General features: G+C 42.5%; 1 protein-coding gene across 47 annotated transcripts in view; it reads left to right on the top strand.

The window, feature by feature from the left end:
* Positions 1-18,453, top strand: part of ANK2 (ankyrin 2) — a 732,820-nt gene that overhangs the window by 603,813 nt on the left and 110,554 nt on the right. For 18 of the 47 annotated variants that reach the window (XM_069743800.1, XM_069743796.1, XM_069743792.1 and 15 more), the window contains 4 exons: positions 1,326-1,340; positions 3,529-3,631; positions 6,351-6,451; positions 9,053-9,088. In XM_069743800.1, the coding sequence (XP_069599901.1) occupies positions 1,326-1,340; positions 3,529-3,631; positions 6,351-6,451; positions 9,053-9,088 (255 nt within the window). The remainder of the gene's footprint in view (positions 1-1,325; positions 1,341-3,528; positions 3,632-6,350; positions 6,452-9,052; positions 9,089-18,453) is intronic. The other 29 variants (XM_069743822.1, XM_069743806.1, XM_069743797.1 and 26 more) reach the window with 4 other exon arrangements.

Raw genomic sequence — 18,453 nt, 5'->3', positions numbered from 1 at the left:
TAGAATTATTTAATTTACTACAAAGCAGGGTTTTTCTTTTAAGGAAAACATCCTACAGAGATTTCAGATGCTAGACGGAGGTATGTAAGTTTGCTGGGAAGTCTGCCATGTCACATGCCATGTTGTGGGGCGTTCACCATGACATCTCTACCATGTTCAGTGGTAGGGACCAAAAGGGTCTGGATAAGAATTGTTTTCCAGAAATCTTGTCACGCTGGTCCATGGGCTATTCCTGTTATTTTAATCCTAAAAAAAAAAACCTTTGAAGGGAATCTGTCACCAGGTTTTTGCTATGTAATCTGTGAGCAGCATAATGTATGGGCAGACACCCTAATTCAAGTGATGTGTCAATTGCTCCTCTCTGCAATCAGTGTTTTCTTTGCTGTGGACTTAGCAGATCTCTGAATGCTGAGCTCTATATAGCCCTGCCCACACCACTGATTGACAGCTTTCTGTGTGCACTGTGCATAGGCAAAATGCTGCTAATCAGTGGTAAGGGCAGGGTTACAAGGATCAGTTGACTAGGAGGCAACAGACACCCTGTCTTGTAATGGTAATCTCCTGCTAGAACGCCGAATTTATTGAAACACAAACACATAGCCTAGTAAGTGACACATCGCTGGAAACAGGCTCTCTGCATCTACATCATGCTGCTCTAAGATTTTATAGCAAAAACCTGCTGACAGATTCCCTTTGATGCTTTCGTACACAATGGTACCCACAAGTTTCAGTGTCCCCATTTGTGATACAATGGTTTAAAGGGTATCTGCCATCGGTTTCCTGCTGCCAAGCCACAGGCAGCATGAATCAGAACCTGTCTGTCTGTTGATTGATATGGAAGATCTGTCAATCACCTCTAACAACACAGTCATGCTGCCGGTGACTGATTCATGAAGCCCGTGCTTTGGGCAGCATGAATCAGCTGACCCGTTCCCTTTAATGGTAAAGGGAAAGCTCCACTATTTCTAAACAGTGTAATTATCGGGATATATGTGTCCACAAGGGCTTGTTCACACAAGTGTATTATTCACGGAGAGCACATAATGGCGGATTTTTCACACCGAGCCGCTCTGCGGTGGCGGCAATTTGCAGGCGTGAGTGGCCCGAGTTTTAGTGCAGCCATGTAACCTAAAGCAAACACCTTGTAATAGCCGACATTACTAACATCAGGCAAACATCCTCCATACATACACGTGGTACATGACTAACGACATGTTTTCTCCTGGATACCCTTTTATTTCTGACTAATGCAGAGATCGCCGTTACATCATAACTATTTCCCTTTCATTTTTTTCTTTCCCTTTCATTTGTGTGGATGCCACCAGCAGCACCATGCCTAGGTAGGTATGACATTGCATGGCACCATTATGTCCTTCTATGCTAACCCTCCACCACAGATACTCATCCATCATTGCCTCACGTACTCTCCACTTAACTGCTCGTCTGCTGTACATAAGATCAGTGGGCCGCTACACATCCTGGCTGTAACGTTGTGTGCCGCTGTAAAGTAAGCTATTAGACTGTGCTGTTTTACCAGTTAGGACCATATTACAAATCTGTGTACTATGGATCCTTAGTGCAGTGCAATGGACCCATACTCTCCATTTAATTTAGACATATTACGTATTACTATTTTACGTACTACCGTCATTTTAATTTTTATTCTGTAAATCAATGGTACACATCAAAATAAGAAACTTTGTAATATATCTTATCAGAGAAATAATCTGCTTCTTTCTCCTCCTGGATTGATCTTTCATTTTCAATTCACAGGTAATATCTATAATATCTGTTTGTAGTGAAGACCGATTTTCACATTACTGAGAGAGGAGATGACAGTTGGTGTTTTTAGTCTTCTTAGGAGATGGAGCTAGAGGCAGACACAGCAATTACAGATCTCCATAAAACATTATGAGCACTAACTGTCGTCTCCAGTAATGTGAACATCTGTTTTCACTACATACAGATTTTACCTGTGAATTGAGAATTTTGAGAATGAATCATCAGTCTTGGACACGAGAGAAGCAGATGTCTCTGATGAGATATATTACAAAGTTTCTTATTTTCTCGGGTATTATTGATTTATGAATAAAATAAAATGAAGGTTACTCTCTAATTGTGGCATGCTCCTTAACATGCTTTATTAGGCCGGCGTGACACTAGCGTATTGCATCCGATGCGAGAGCATCCGATGCGATATGCTAATGACCCTCGGCTCCTGCTCTGCTGCGAGCGGGAGCCGCGTGTCATACGTCTGTGCCCCGAGCCTCTCACACAGAGCGGATCGGAGCACAGCTGCGGAGGAGGCGGAGAAATTAATTTCTCCATCTCCTCCATTGCCGGGGTCAGCGTATAACGCACAGCACTCGGATGATATCCGAGTGTTGTGCGCTGTCTCACTCGCACCCATAGGCTTATATGGCCGGCCGGCCTTACAAAGGTGTTCTGCAGGGAATTACTATAAAGTGACACTTGGAGTGTTCATAGGTCCATATTATGGCTCTGCAGGCAGTCTGCGAGATTCTATACGGAGTCCGAATCTGAAAATGTCCTGTTACTTACTGGAGTGTTATTTATTGTTGTGTTTTATGTCTGTTTCCTGTTGTCAAATCCAATGCTCTTGTGATGTCCCATGCTGCTTGTGCTTTGTTGGTTTGCGTCAGTGTCACGTAGCTCCTCAGTGCACGCACAAAAGCAGTATCTTCCAGGGGATATGCACTAATCTCCAATAAATGTAATTTTCCTGATTTTTCACCATCCAGTAAAGCAGTCACTAAAAAGACATTTACATTAGTGTTACAATTAAGACACAGAGTCTAATAGACCACAAAGCAATTCTACAAACTTTGTCCTAAGGCTGCGATCACACAATGTTTGGGGTCTTTTGACTGCACTTATGAATGGGAATTTGTATATCTAATTAGTGGGATCTGTAAAAAGAATCCTTTTTGACATTCAATGATGACAATAAACATATGTCCAAACAACATTAAAGGGACTCTGTCACCTGAATTTGGAGGGGACAATCTTCAGCCATAGGGGCGGGGTTTTCGGGTGTTTGATTCACCCTTTCCTTACCCGCTGGCTGCATGCTGGCTGCAATATTGGATTGAAGTTAATTCTCTGTCCTCCGTAGTACATGCCTGCACAAGGCAATCTTGCCTTGCACAAGCGTGTACTATGGAGGACAGAGAATGAACTTCACTCCAATATTGCAGCCAGCGGGTAAGGAAAGGGTGAATCAAACACCCGAAAATCCCGCCTCTATGGCTGAAAATTGTTCCCTCCAAATTCAGGTGACAGAGTCCCTTTAAAAGAAATGCCAGTGTAAACCGAGCCTTAGATGTGTGAAACCTTTATCACAGTATTTTATATTTTATTCAAGCATGCAACTTTTTTGTATTTATAATGTAGTCTTTTCAAAAATTCACTTTTTCCCCTGGAAGCTGCACCAGGTGCTAATTTTTCCATTCACCTTTTCCATTTCACCCTCACATTTCTGGTGATTTGTATGTGTCAACCGACCAGCCTGCGGTCCTTCAGTTCAGACAGGTCCCACACGATGAGCCATCACAACTATACTAGGGGCAGTGCCATCATAGACGACTCCGTCATCATTCCCCATGACCAGGTGGGTGATTATTCTACACTCTATACAGCAGCTCGGTATGTGTGTAATACGCCTCCTAACTATATTGCCAAAGATGTAATTTTTTGCTTCCAGCAACAGTTATCAATTCCTCCAGGAGAAATAAGGATACTTATCAGAGTTATGCTATTAGAACAATAGTTGAGCCTCTAAAAATGTGAAGCTGCCCATCAAAACTCCATAAGTGTCATACACATGGCACGGAGGCTAAATGGTGGCACACATTGCCCGGGACAGCTCTATCCTACAGGGACTATGTGCCACCATATACATCTGTGTGGGGTGCCACTCAGTATGTTTGTAGCTATCCTTACATAGAAGCTGTTCTGGAGGAACTTCTCACAGCTGTATTATTATTATTTATAAATATTCTACATTTTTAAAGCGCCATTTATTCCATGGCGCTTTACATGTGAACAGGGCAAATATAGACAAGTACAATAAACATGAGTAAAACAAGGCACACACAAGTACAGGAGGAGAGAGGACCCTGCCTGCAAGGGCTCACAGTCTAAAGGTGATGGGTGAGGATACACTAGGAGAGGGTAGAGTTGGTCATGCGACGGTTCAGCAGACAGAGGATCGCTGCAGGTTATAGGCTTATCGGAAGAGGTGGGTCTTCAGGTTCCTTTTGAAGGTTTCCGTGGTAGGCGAGAGCCTGATGTGTTGGGGTAGAGCGTTCCAGAGTATAGGGGAAGCACGGGAGAAGTCTTGTATGCGGTTGTGGGAGGAATAGATGAGAGAGGAGTAGAGAAGGAGATCATGAGAAGATCAAAGGTTGTGTGTATGTAGGTATCGGGAGACCATGTTACAGATGTATGGAGAAGACAGGTTGTGAATGGCTTTGTATATCATTGTTAGTGTTTTTAACTGTAGCATCTGGACAATAGGAAGCCAATGAAGGGCCTGGCCGAGAGGAGAGGCTGGGGAATAACGGAGAGACATGTGGATTAGTCAGGCAGCAGACTTTAGGATGGATTGGAGTGGTGCTAGAGGAGAGGTCAGTGAGTAGGAGGTTGCAGTCGTCTAGGTGGGAGATGATAAGGGCATGCACTAGTGTTTTTGGGGTTTCATGGTCAAGGAATGCACGGATCCGGGAAATGTTTTTGAGATGGAATCGGCAGGACGAGACAAGGGCTTGGATATGTGGCTTGAAAGAGAGGGCAGAGTCAAGGATCACCCCGAGGCAATGAGCATGTGCGACTGGGGAAAGTGAGCAGCCATTGACATTGATGGATGAGTCGGTGGAGGGGTAGAGTGAGGTGGGGGAAAGATGATGAATTCTGTTTTGTCCATGTTCAGTTTTAGAAAGCGAGCAGAAAAGAAAGATGAAATAGCAGACAGACATTGTGGGATTTTGGTCAGTAAGGAAGTGAGGTCAGGTCCAGATATGTAGATCTGCGTGTCATCAGCATAGAGATAATATTCCAAAAAACGTGGGATTCTATGAGCTGTCCCAGGTTGAAGGTGTAGATGGAGAAGAGTAGGGTTCCTAAAACTGAGCCTTGGGGAATAATGACTGACAGGGGGCGACATGAGGAGGTGGTGTCCGAGAGGGAGACACTGAATGTTCGGTCTGTTAGATATGACGAGATCCAGGATAGGGCCAAGTCTGTGATGCCAAGAGATGAGAGAATCTGTAACAGGAGGGAATGGTCCACAGTGTCGAAGGCAGAAGACAGGTCCAGGAGGAGGAGGACAGAGTAGGGTCTCTTGCTCTTGGCGGTTAGTAGGTTGTTGGTCACTTTAGTTAGGGTAGTTTCAGTTAAGTGATGTGGTCGGAAGCCATATTGTAACAGGTCAATGAGGAAGCAGGAGGAGAGATGGGAGGACAGTTCAAGATAGACGTGCTGTTCCAGTAGTTTTGAGGCATAAGGGAGAAGGGATATCGGGCGATAGCTGGACACAGAGGATGGGTCGAGGGAGAATTTTTTGAGGATAGGTGTGATTGATGCATGTTTGTAAGTTAGAGATTGAAGAGTTTTGTTAGGCTTGGGATGAAGACTTTGGCGAGGTTAGGGATGAGGTGGGATGGGAGCAGGTCAAGCGTTCAAGTGGTGAGGTGTGATCTTGACAGAAGAGTGGAGAGCTGATCGTCTGTCATGGTGGAGAAGCTGGCTTTGGAAGAACAGGGCTGAGCTGTCAAGAGGAGGGGCATTGGGGGCTGCATGCCAAAGCATTGTCTGATGTTATCGATCTTCTGCTTAAAGAAAGAAGCAAAGTTTTCAGCAGAAATGAGAGGAGAGGGAGGAGGTGCCGGGGAACAGAGAAGAGAATTGAAAGTGTTGAAGAGCTGTTTAGGGTTGTGAGTCAGGGAGGATATGAGAGATGAAAAGTAGATTTGTTTTGCGGCAGCGAGAGGACTTGAATCTAGTGAGGGACTGCTTGTATGCGATAAAGTGCTCAGCAGAACAAGATCTCTTGCATCTCTGCTCAGTGACCCTGGAAGCACGTCTCAGTTTGATCAGGCTGGTCAGCCAGGGCTGCCTGTTGATTGTACAAGCTTTGCTATGCATGAGGGGGGCGGCTGTTATTGTGGTGTTAAAAATATAAAAAAAATAAAAAAGCTGTAGTCTACCCAGACTGCCACCACACATGACCACATAGGTTTTGCAGTAGCACACTGCCACTGTATTCCTTCTTCAGTGTCTTTACCTGTAATATATTGTGCATAGTAATTTTCTTCTGCTTTACTGTCTAGGTCTCATATTTAACAAAGACAGAACAAAACTCATATCGTCTAAGCTGGGGGAACGACAACCTGGACAATGTGGCACTCTCCTCCAGCCCCATCCATTCTGGGTGAGTAAAGATGTTCTACAGAAAAATATTGTAAGCATTTCTTGCCTTAATCTTACAAAAAAAAGAAAGGGTTTGTGGCCATCATAGAAAGATGTGAAAGCCGCTATGTACCTGGCGGAGTTAATGCACTGACGTATGTGTAAAATGATGGCTATTTTACAGTCACAGTACATTTATGGTGCAGTAGTCTAACTCCGTATTAATGTGTAGAAAGCATCTTATGTTGTCAGAGCTGCTTTTATCACGTTCATTTTGTTCGGGGAATTATTTCGGTGACATAAGTGGGAGTTGTTAACTCCGCTTTCCTCGCTGGAGTGTAAGATCACACTAAATGCTTCTTACTATTAGAGGAGAGGTAGGCCTAGGGAAACTCATCAGGTAATCATGGCGGAATCTGACGTAGCCAGCTTTTCTGTTACTGTGGGCATAGCTTGGTCCCCCCAGTCCGCAGCTATACCATTAGAGCAAGGCCATGCAGAGCGGATGCGTGATTTCACGGGAATTAGCATGGTTATTAAATGAATGTCAGTTGTTAATGATGTCGTGAGTCTGTAGGTACAACTGCAGTTTACCTGTACAATTCTGGTCAACTGGAAGTGGTGCTCTATTCACGGGAAGGAATCAAGTTTGTGAAAACAGGTTCCCATCACATTTGACATTTATGGCATTCTGGGGGAGTGCAGATCGCATCACTGCCATACATTCTTATGGCGAAAATATACACACGTGCCCCACCTCCTGGACACGGTATATTCAGTGCCCACCATCCTTATCATTTAGGCTCTCTGTGGCTTTAATTGGAGACTGTGGCAGGATAAAACCACAGGGAGGAAGCATTCGGCATTCGACGGCCCATGTGCAAGAACAGTATATGGGCCTCTCAATGGCTGCCCACTGCTTTGGAGGTGGTCCCCCTACCTCTTGGGCCTTTGTGTGGCTGCACTGCTAACACCAATGGTATGTCTATCCCTGCCACCTTAATTCTCTTTCAGTACCGTGCAGCTGCCCCCTAGGCTTGCTGAGTGTCCTGCTGTGGCCTGCCCTCTGGTGCGCTGCCAACCTTTAATCCTAGTCTGCCTGTCGTGACCTACTGAATCTCTTGTCCCAACTGGACGATGAAAAGCAAACTGCCCGGGTGACCCGAATTGGATCAGCACTGTCGGGAGATCGGATTATTGCACAGTGGTCACTTACATAACATGTGGTGATTCTGAGCTTGATGGAGCGGGAGTCATACTTCTGAGAATCTCTCTTTACTAAATGCTCTAATAGTACGGACAACGCTTGCAATAATCATATCTACATGTAGAATATTCCCACTCACCGTAGTTTAGTATTTCTAGGATTGCGAGGTTACCTTTATGGTATGTCTTAAGGGAAATAGTGGCATGCTTATCAATCACAAGATCCAGTGTGGCATAAAGTAATACCGAATCCTAGATATACTATATGTGTGTGCACACATTGTTATAAGAAATATAGTCCTAATGGGGTATTTCTGGGGAAATGCTGCATGTGTTTTGTGTGGTCGAAAAGTCACATACCAGTATTTTTATTATTGTCTTTAACTTTCATTAAGTAGCAGAGAAATTGGGGTCCTTCATCTAAGGGCTGCTTGTAAATCAGTCCGAGCATGGACCACAATGCACGGAGTGGCCCCAGGTCTCCCAACCCAAATGTGACAAGTTATATATGTGTATGAGGCTGTGGAGCTTGGGTCGGGTGAATCGCAGCCAGTTCATGTATTGGGGTTGGACCAATTTGCACGGATGTCTGAAGCAGCCCTTATTTTGTCTGTATGACTAAAGTACACTTATTTTCTACATCGACTTCCACATGTGGCTATAGAATGGAGCAGGAACCCTGTCAGAATGGCCATATGCCATATTTGATAAGTGCGTTACCATCCAGCAAAGTCTTTATATGCTCACGATGGTTTTGCTTTGACAATAATTGACAATTGTTCTTATGCAACAATGGAATTATCGAAGTAACAAGTTTTATAAACGGAGTGAAAAGAGGTTGTGAGTCTGCGGGGTTAAAGAGCAAATAAACGGGTCCATTCTTCCCCTTAGGATTTCACAAATGCGTTAGTTCTCTGTAAGGCTGGTTTCACACTAGCGTTTTCCTGGTCTGCGGAGGGCTGCGGACTTCCTCCGTGAAGCCCCGCCCTCGGCCGCACCTCCGCCGCTAGCTCCGCCTACTTCTGCATGCGGCTGGCATGCGGCCTGCGTACCTATCTTTAACATTAGGTACGCAGGTCGTGCGGCTGTATGCGGATGCTTCCGCATGCGTCGTTTTGACGATGTGGAGAAAAAAAAATTGCTACAAGCTGCGTCCTACGCTGGTCGCCGCATCGTCAAAACGACGCATGCGGAAGCATCCGCATACAGCCGCATGCAGAAGTAGGCGGAGCTAGCGGCAGAGGTGCAGCCGAGGGCGGTGCTTCACGGAGGAAGTCCGCAGCCCTCCGCAGATCAGGAAAACGCTAGTGTGAAACCGGCATAAGTGATGTGATTATGGATATACCTCTGCTACCTTTATTACAGTTGTCTCTTTTTCTATCCTTTCATTTCTCATGACCAATCTGTTCTGTTGCAGCCGCATGTCTCCTTGTCTTGACCGAGACCACAGCAGGTGATCCTTTGTGTTCAATATGTGATTGCATTATTTCCACATTGTCTGCCAATAATTCACATCAATGTGCTTTAGTGTTTTGACGTCTATTGATTGGCACAACCGCATGCATTGGACAAATTTTCAGAATGTGCTACTTCTAAAAACATTCCTGCCAAAAGATACCGCTAAGGCTATATGCACACGTTCAGGATTTCTTGCAGAAATTTCCTGAGAAAAAGCGGAAATTTTCTGCAAGAAATCTGCATGCGTTTTTTGCGCGTTTTACCGTGTTTTTGGTGCGTTTTTGGTGTGTGTTTTTTGCAGATTTTTCCGGACATTTCCCAATGCATTATATAGTGGGAAATCCGCAAAAAATCCGCAAAATTAATGAACATGCTGCGTTTTTTACCGCAATGTGTTTTTTTTTTTCGCAGAAAAAAACGCATCATGTGCACAAAAATTGCGGAATGCATTCTAAATGATGGGATGCATAATGTATGTTTTTTTTGCGGTTTTATAGCGTGTTTATAGTGAAAAAACATGAAAAAAACACGAAAAATCAGTAACGTGTGCACACAGCCTTAAAATAATTCTAGTTACAGATAACAGCCAATCCAGCCACTCCAGGAATGCTTTTTCAGGCCTAATCACATCCTTTTTAGAAGAGAAAGATGGTGCAATCTAATTGCTAATATTACAGGCGTGGACCTGTCTTGTTGGCATAGCCCTTAGGAACAGGGCGTATAGGAGGCTGCGGTATACACCGGCAATATGCAATGGAGCACTTTGTGTGATCTCTTCTCCTAATGGCAGTCTTTAATAATACATCCTACTGTCACGATAGGTGTGTTTAATAAGGAAGATCTAATATGTGAAAGCAGTCCACAGCTTAGGCTACTTTCACACTAGCGTCGGTACGGGCCCGTCGCAGTGCGTCAGGCCGACGTACCGACGCATGCTGTGAAGTAAAAGCACAATGGGGGCAGCGGATGCAGTTTTACAACGCATCCGCTGCCCCATTGTAAGGTCCGGGGAGGAGGGGGTGGAGTTCCGACCGCGCATGTGCAGTCGGATAAAGCGGACCCGACGGACAAAAAAAGTTGCAAGCAACCCTTTTTTGTCCTGACGGACTGCAAAAACACGTCGCATCCGTCGCACGACGGATGCAACGTGTGGCAATCCGTCGCAATGAGTCGCTAATGAAAGTCTATGGAGAAAAAAACGCATCCTGCAGGCAACTTTGCAGGATGCGTTTTTTCTTCAAAACAACGCATTGTGACGTGCGTCGAACGACGCTAGTGTGAAAGTAGCCTTAACGAGAAGGTTCACTTCAGAAACGATGGCCCCGATTCATCAAAGTGGTTATGCCAAAATAGATTTGAAGAGTAACAAAATGTTTGATTAACTCCTCAAAGTTGCACAAAAAATTGCAACTTTTGACTTTTTCATGTCAGTTGCGCCAAGCTCCGCTAAAGTGATTTGAACTGAGGCAAAAGGGAGCATCTACAGTAATTCATTGCACACAGGGCTCATGCACATGAACAACTGGTACCTATGATATTTTACGGGGCTGTGCACATGTCCCATTTTTTTTCCTCAGGCTGAGTGGTCCACAGAAAAAATCAGAGACCTGTTCAATTTTGATCCAAGTGACGGGATTAAAATTGGCAATGCAAGTCTATGGGTCTGTGAAAAGAATCAGACTGCTCTTGGATGACATAAAGGACAAGGTGGAGACATGTATGAGAAAAACTGATGCCATTCTGATCAAACTCTAATCTAGGTATGATCAGAATAATCGGTCTGTTTTTCATGTATAGGCCACGTTCACGCATTCAGTATTTGGTCAGTATTTAGCATCAATATGTGTACGCCAAAACCAGGAGTGGGTGATAAATACAGAGGTGGTGACGTGTCTCTATTATACTTGTTCCACTCCTGGTTTTGGCTTACAAATGCTAATGTAAAATACTGACCAAATACCGACCATATGAATGTGGCGATATGGAGACATCGGGCATGGGACCCTACCCTAAGACTGGATGAATGTGTGAGCCCATGAAGGGAGTTAGTCCATCAGCATGGGCAGTGATTTTGCCACTAAATCTGAAGGAACCTGATTTCTGTGAATCGCACAGCTCACAATGGATTGTGTGGTTTCTTAGAGCATTGTGAGCAGATGATTGTCTGTTATGTGAATAATATGCACAATATGGCACTCCTATTACATAGTAACATAGTAACATAGTTAGTAAGGCCGAAAAAAGACATTTGTCCATCCAGTTCAGCCTATATTCCATCATAATAAATCCCCAGATCTACGTCCTTCTACAGAACCTAATAATTGTATGATACAATATTGTTCTGCTCCAGGAAGACATCCAGGCCTCTCTTGAACCCCTCGACTGAGTTCGTCATCACCACCTCCTCAGGCAAGCAATTCCAGATTCTCACTGCCCTAAGAGTAAAGAATCCTCTTCTATGTTGGTGGAAAAACCTTCTCTCCTCCAGACGCAAAGAATGCCCCCTTGTGCCCGTCACCTTCCTTGGTATAAACAGATCCTAAGCGAGATATTTGTATTGTCCCCTTATATACTTATACATGGTTATTAGATCGCCCCTCAGTCGTCTTTTTTCTAGACTAAATAATCCTAATTTCGCTAATCTATCTGGGTATTGTAGTTCTCCCATCCCCTTTATTAATTTTGTTGCCCTCCTTTGTACTCTCTCTAGTTCCATTATATCCTTCATGAGCACCGGTGCCCAAAACTGGACACAGTACTCCATGTGCGGTCTAACTAGGGATTTGTACAGAGGCAGTATAATGCTCTCATCATGTGTATCCAGACCTCTTTTAATGCACCCCATGATCCTGTTTGCCTTGGCAGCTGCTGCCTGGCACTGGCTGCTCCAGGTAAGTTTATCATTAACTAGGATCCCCAAGTCCTTCTCCCTGTCAGATTTACCCAGTGGTTTCCCGTTCAGTGTGTAATGGTGATATTGATTCCTTCTTCCCATGTGTATAACCTTACATTTATCATTGTTAAACCTCATCTGCCACCTTTCAGCCCAAGTTTCCAACTTATCCAGATCCATCTGTAGCAGAATACTATCTTCTCTTGTATTAACTGCTTTACATAGTTTTGTATCATCTGCAAATATCGATATTTTACTGTGTAAACCTTCTACCAGATCATTAATGAATATGTTGAAGAGAACAGGTCCCAATACTGACCCCTGCGGTACCCCACTGGTCACAGAGACCCAGTTAGAGACTATACCATTTATAACCACCCTCTGCTTTCTATCACTAAGCCAGTTACTAACCCATTTACACACATTTTCCCCCAGACCAAGCATTCTCATTTTGTGTACCAACCTCTTGTGCGGCACGGTATCAAACGCTTTGGAAAAATCGAGATATACCACGTCCAATGACTCACCGTGGTCCAGCCTATAGCTTACCTCTTCATAAAAACTGATTAGATTGGTTTGACAGGAGCGATTTCTCATAAACCCATGCTGATATGGAGTTAAACAGTTATTCTCATTGAGATAATCCAGAATAACATCCCTCAGAAACCCTTCAAATATTTTACCAACAATAGAGGTTAGACTTACTGGCCTATAATTTCCAGGTTCACTTTTAGAGCCCTTTTTGAATATTGGCACCACATTTGCTATGCGCCAGTCCTGCGGAACAGATCCTGTCGCTATAGAGTCCCTAAAAATAAGAAATAATGGTTTATCTATTACATTACTTAGTTCCCTTAGTACTCGTGGGTGTATGCCATCCGGACCCGGAGATTTATCTATTTTAATCTTATTTAGCCGATTTCGCACCTCTTCTTGGGTTAGATTGGTGACCCTTAATATAGGGTTTTCATTGTTTCTTGGGATTTCACCTAGCATTTCATTTTCCACCGTGAATACCGTGGAGAAGAAGGTGTTTAATATGTTAGCTTTTTCCTCGTCATCTACAACCATTCTTTCCTCACTATTTTTTAAGGGGCCTACATTTTCAGTTTTTATTCTTTTACTATTGATATAGTTGAAGAACAGTTTGGGATTAGTTTTACTCTCCTTAGCAATGTGCTTCTCTGTTTCCTTTTTGGCAGCTTTAATTAGTTTTTTAGATAAAGTATTTTTCTCCCTATAGTTTTTTAGAGCTCCAATGGTGCCATCCTGCTTTAGTAGTGCAAATGCTTTCTTTTTACTGTTAATTGCCTGTCTTACTTCTTTGTTTAGCCACATTGGGTTTTTCCTATTTCTAGTCCTTTTATTCCCACAAGGTATAAACCGCTTACACTGCCTATTTAGGATGTTCTTAAACATTTCCCATTTATTATCTGTATTCTTATTTCTGAGGATATTGTCCCAGTCTACCAGATTAAGGGCATCTCTAAGCTGGTCAAACTTTGCCTTCCTAAAGTTCAGTGTTTTTGTGACTCCCTGACAAGTCCCCCTAGTGAAAGACAGGTGAAACTGTACAATATTGTGGTCGCTATTTCCTAGATGCCCAACCACCTGCAGATTTGTTATTCTGTCAGGTCTATTAGATAGTATTAGGTCTAAAAGTGCTGCTCCTCTGGTTGGATTCTGCACCAATTGTGAAAGATAATTTTTCTTGGTTATTAGCAGAAACCTGTTGCCTTTATGGGTTTCACAGGTTTCTGTTTCCCAGTTAATATCCGGGTAGTTAAAGTCCCCCATAACCAGGACCTCATTATGGGTTGCAGCTTCATCTATCTGCTTTAGAAGTAGACTTTCCATGCTTTCTGTTATATTTGGGGGTTTGTAACAGACCCCAATGAGAATTTTGTTACCATTTTTCCCTCCATGAATTTCAACCCATATGGACTCGACATCCTCATTTCCTTCGCTAATATCCTCCCTTAAAGTGGACTTTAGACAAGACTTTACATAGAGACAAACCCCTCCTCCTCTCCGATTTTTACGATCCTTTCTAAACAGACTGTACAATGTAACTGTATCCATGGCATTAATACCAAACATACTCCATGTCTTACCCTTCGAACATTGTCATTTATTGGCTATTTTTGTACAAATGCATGTTAGTTGTTTTTATTATGTGGACTGAAAAAAATTACCGTAAATAGTCATTGGAGCAAAATTTTTGCAACATTTGAGAGGAATAGTTTTTCAGGCAGTCTTATAAACCTGGCATCAGTCTAAAAAGTGTTATGTACAATAATACTCCTTTAAGTTAAGCATTGGCTTTCTAATAAACCTGTGAGGTTTTACATTCTGAAACGTATGTAGGCCAAGTTCACACATGACGGATATGCTATAGATTGTTCATCTAGATTGCAGATGGAAAATCTGCAGCACATTACAGTAGCAGCAAAGTAAGATTTTACTAAGTGTCATCAATATGCTGCAGAAATAAATGTACATGGTAAATTGACCTGCAGTGTGGATTTTAAGGTCCCACTTGGCATAAACGCTTCCCTTTTTCCCTGTTGCGTTTTTTTTTGTGAAGAAAATCTGGATGCAAAATGGATGTAATTTCATGAAAACTCATGCCGACTGGGCTGTGGGAAAGTGTGTTTTTTTTTGGGGGGGGCACGCTTTTGTCCTTTTTTCCCTCCAAGTATTTATTCCGTTTTCCAGTATGTATATACTTGTCATAGTTACTACTGTATATTTCTTGACTAGCTTGCTATTTTCTAGATAAAATAAGGAAATGTTGTTACAAGTAGCTCTTATAACACTATGGGATCATCTTTTGATGAAACAATAAGTGTCTTATGGCTCATCTAGTCCTAGAAGGGCGTCCCACTGCAAAACAATTATCTTTAGGCTGCCGTCACACTATCAGTATTTGGTCAGTATTTTACCTCAGTATTTATAAGCCAAAACCAGGAGTGGAACAATTAGAGGAAAAGTATAATAGAAACATATGCGCCACTTCTGCATTTATCACCCCACTTCTGGTTTTGGCTTAGGCTGCGTTCAGATTTGCGTTGTGCACCGCTGCGTCGGCGACACAACGCAAATAAAAACGCACCAAAATGCACGCAAAAACGCTGCGTTTTGTGACGCATGCGTCCTTTTTTGCCGAAATTTGGACGCAAGAAAAATGCAACTTGTTGCATTTTCTGCGCCCAAGCTTGCGGCAAAAAAAACGCATGCGTCGCACTACGCAGCACAACGCATGTCCATGCGCCCCCCATGTTAAATATAGGGGCGCATGACGCATGCATTGCCGCAGCGTTTCCCGACGCAGCGTCGGGAAACGCTAATGTGAACGTTGCCTTACAAATACTGATGTCAAATACTGACCAAATACTGCTAGTGTGACGGCAGCCTTAAGGAGAATCTGTAAGAACATAATGACTATTCAAACAATGCGCAGTCGCTGGGTGAACCATTGGTGTCACTGAGCAGTTCAGTGCACGTGCCATCTACTTGTTTTGCATGTTTCTGTGCTCCCTCATCTTTCACTGCTCTGGCATTACCGGAGACAGAGGAAGGTGGAGATGTATGTAAGACAGGTGAGTGGGAAGGTGCACTGAATTACTCAGCCTTGCCAAGCGTGCGCCAAGCACATGTGCTTGGTTTGAACAGTCATTTTATGCTGTCAGACTCCTTTTAAAGTTCTATTTTCAAAATTGAAAGTTATCACATTCCCATATGATAGGTGGTCACTTTCTGATTGGTGTAGATCTGACCAGTGATCCTGAGAATTGGGCTATGAAAAGTGTATTCTCTCTGGGCTGCTGGAGATTGCGGAGTACAGCATATACTGGCAGTCCCATAAAGAATGAATGGCGTAATGGTGCACATGCATGGCCACAGCTCTATTGCAATATAAGTATGGTAACAGCCAAAACGTCCCCACAGAAAGCACCTCTCAGAACTCCATCTTCCGGACAAGTGAAGGTCACCACAGTTTGTTTCCTCCCAATATTCAGAAACGTATTACTTACCCTGTGGAAAGGTGACCTCTTTCAAAGTTGGGAGTAACCCTTTTCAATACATTTATAATAGAAACATGTAGAATTTAATAATTTACTTTAATTTCTAAAGGTGTCTCGGTCTCCAGTTTTCGTCAGTGTTCTGAGTCCTTGCAGGTCCACTTCTGACTTGTTCCACATAAAAGAGAGTTTCTAGTGATGGCACATCATCAGTGGCTATCCAAGCCCCCTACTCTGTGTATGATCCAGCAGAGAGACAAGGGGTCTGGCTTTGGCTGCTTTCACACTTCACTTTTTTGCCATCAGTCGCAATCCGTCAAATTTTGAAAAAAACGGATCCAGCAACTGATACCGCCGGATCCGTTTTTACTCATACACTTGTATTTGTGTCGGATGGCCTCACGTTTCATCCATCGTTTGCCAGATCCGTCGAAAATTGTCGGTGCAGCGGCTGGAGACAACGCACAAAGGAACTTTTTTGTGTCCGTCAAAAAAAAACGAAGAGCAATGGATCCGGCGCCATCCGCTTTTACTAGTATGGAAACCTATGGCACCGGATCCGTCAAATGGTGGATTCCGGCGACTGATTCCGTTTTTTTGAAACTGAGCATGCTCTGATTTTTTTAGGATCCAATAGCCAGATCAGCTAGTTGGATCCTTCGAAAAAAAAAAAGGAACTGTCACATCAGTTTTTCACAATCTACGATGAATCCGTTTTTTTTTTCAAAATTCGACGAATTGCGACTGATGGCGAAAATCTGATGTGTGAAAGCAGCCTTAGCGATTGAAGTGAGCAAGTCAGCCCCCTTCATGTGCAGAATTGATGACTAGCTGAGCCAGGACTGGACTGGAAGTGGTACTGCTAGGATCCAGGGCTCTACTGATAACTGAAGGTCAAGACATTTGTGGAAATCATTTCTTGAAGTGGACAGCCCTTTGAGGTCTATACTATATTATTAACTGTAATCTAGTGTCTAGTGAGATCTGTCCAATATACAGTTTTACTTAATCTACTACTTCTAATGTCAATTAGCAGGGCATGTGCTAAGGGTTGTAGAACAAATGTATAATCTCTAATAAAAAATGATGCACAGTATAAACCGATTTTTAGTTTAGCCTAATTTTCCTACCTCATTTATAATTGTAGAACCTTTTAAAATAAAGTTTGTTTATTGTGGTTTTGGCCTGTGATTGATGTATACAATATGGATATGTATATACCATACATTATGTTTACAAACACACACATATATATGTATATAAATGTATGCATACATATATATATTTATATATCTACAGTATATATATACATACACATATAATATATGCATATATGTGTATATATCTTTAACTATAGATATATATGATTACATATTTATATATATATATATATATATATATATATATATATATATATATATATATATATATATATATATATATATATATATATACAATCATGGCCGAAAATGTTTGCACCCTTGAAATTGTTCTAGAAAATTATTGCAATTACACATTTTGTTACACACATGTTTATTTCCTTTGTGTGTATTGGAACAATGCAAAAAAAACAGAGGAAAAAAAGGCAAATTGGACATCATTTCACACAAAACCCCAAAAATGGGTCTAACAAAATTGTTGGCATCTTTCAAAAATTGTGGGTAAACAGCTTTATTTCAAGCATGTGATACTCATTCACACTCATCTGCGGTAAGTAACAGGTTTGGGCAATATGAAAATCACACATGAAACCAGATAAAAAGGGGAGAAGTTGACTCAATCTTTGCATTGTTTGTCTGTGTGCCAAACTGAGCATGGAGCACAGAAAGAGGAGAAGAGAACTGTCTGAGGACCTGAAAATCAAAATTGTTGAACAATATCAACAGTCTAAAGGTTACATGTCAATATCCAGAGATATTGATGTTCCTTTGTCTACAGAGCGCAACATAATCAAGAAGATTACAACCCATGGCATTGTGGCTTATCTCCCTGGACGTGGACAGCAGAGAAAAATTATTATTATTATTATTATTATTATTATTATTATTATTACTATAGCACCATTGATTCCATGGTGCTGTACATGAGAAGAAATTACAGATATCACTTACAGTAAGCAAACTAACAATTACAGACTGATACAGAGAAAATTGATAAAAGGTTGCAACGCAGTATAGTCCAGATGGTAGATAAGCATCAATCAAGTTCCAATGAAATTCAAGCTTTCCTGCAGTCTCAGGGTGCATCAGTGTCAGCGCGAACTCAGTCAAAATCAGTCGACATTTGAATGAAATGCTATGGTAGGATATCCAGGAGGACGCCCCTGCTGATACAGAGACGTAAAAAAAAGCTAGGCTGCAGTTTCCCAAATGTTCGTAAGTAAGCAAAAATCCTTCTGGGAAAGCGACTTGTAGACAGATGAGACCAAGATAGAATTTTTTG

This window comes from Ranitomeya imitator, chromosome 1 (assembly GCF_032444005.1).
Source record: "Ranitomeya imitator isolate aRanImi1 chromosome 1, aRanImi1.pri, whole genome shotgun sequence".
In the NCBI taxonomy this organism is placed as follows: domain Eukaryota; kingdom Metazoa; phylum Chordata; class Amphibia; order Anura; family Dendrobatidae; genus Ranitomeya; species Ranitomeya imitator.
The sequence above is the reverse complement of the archived record's forward strand: the minus strand, read 5'-3'. Positions and strand labels throughout refer to the sequence as shown.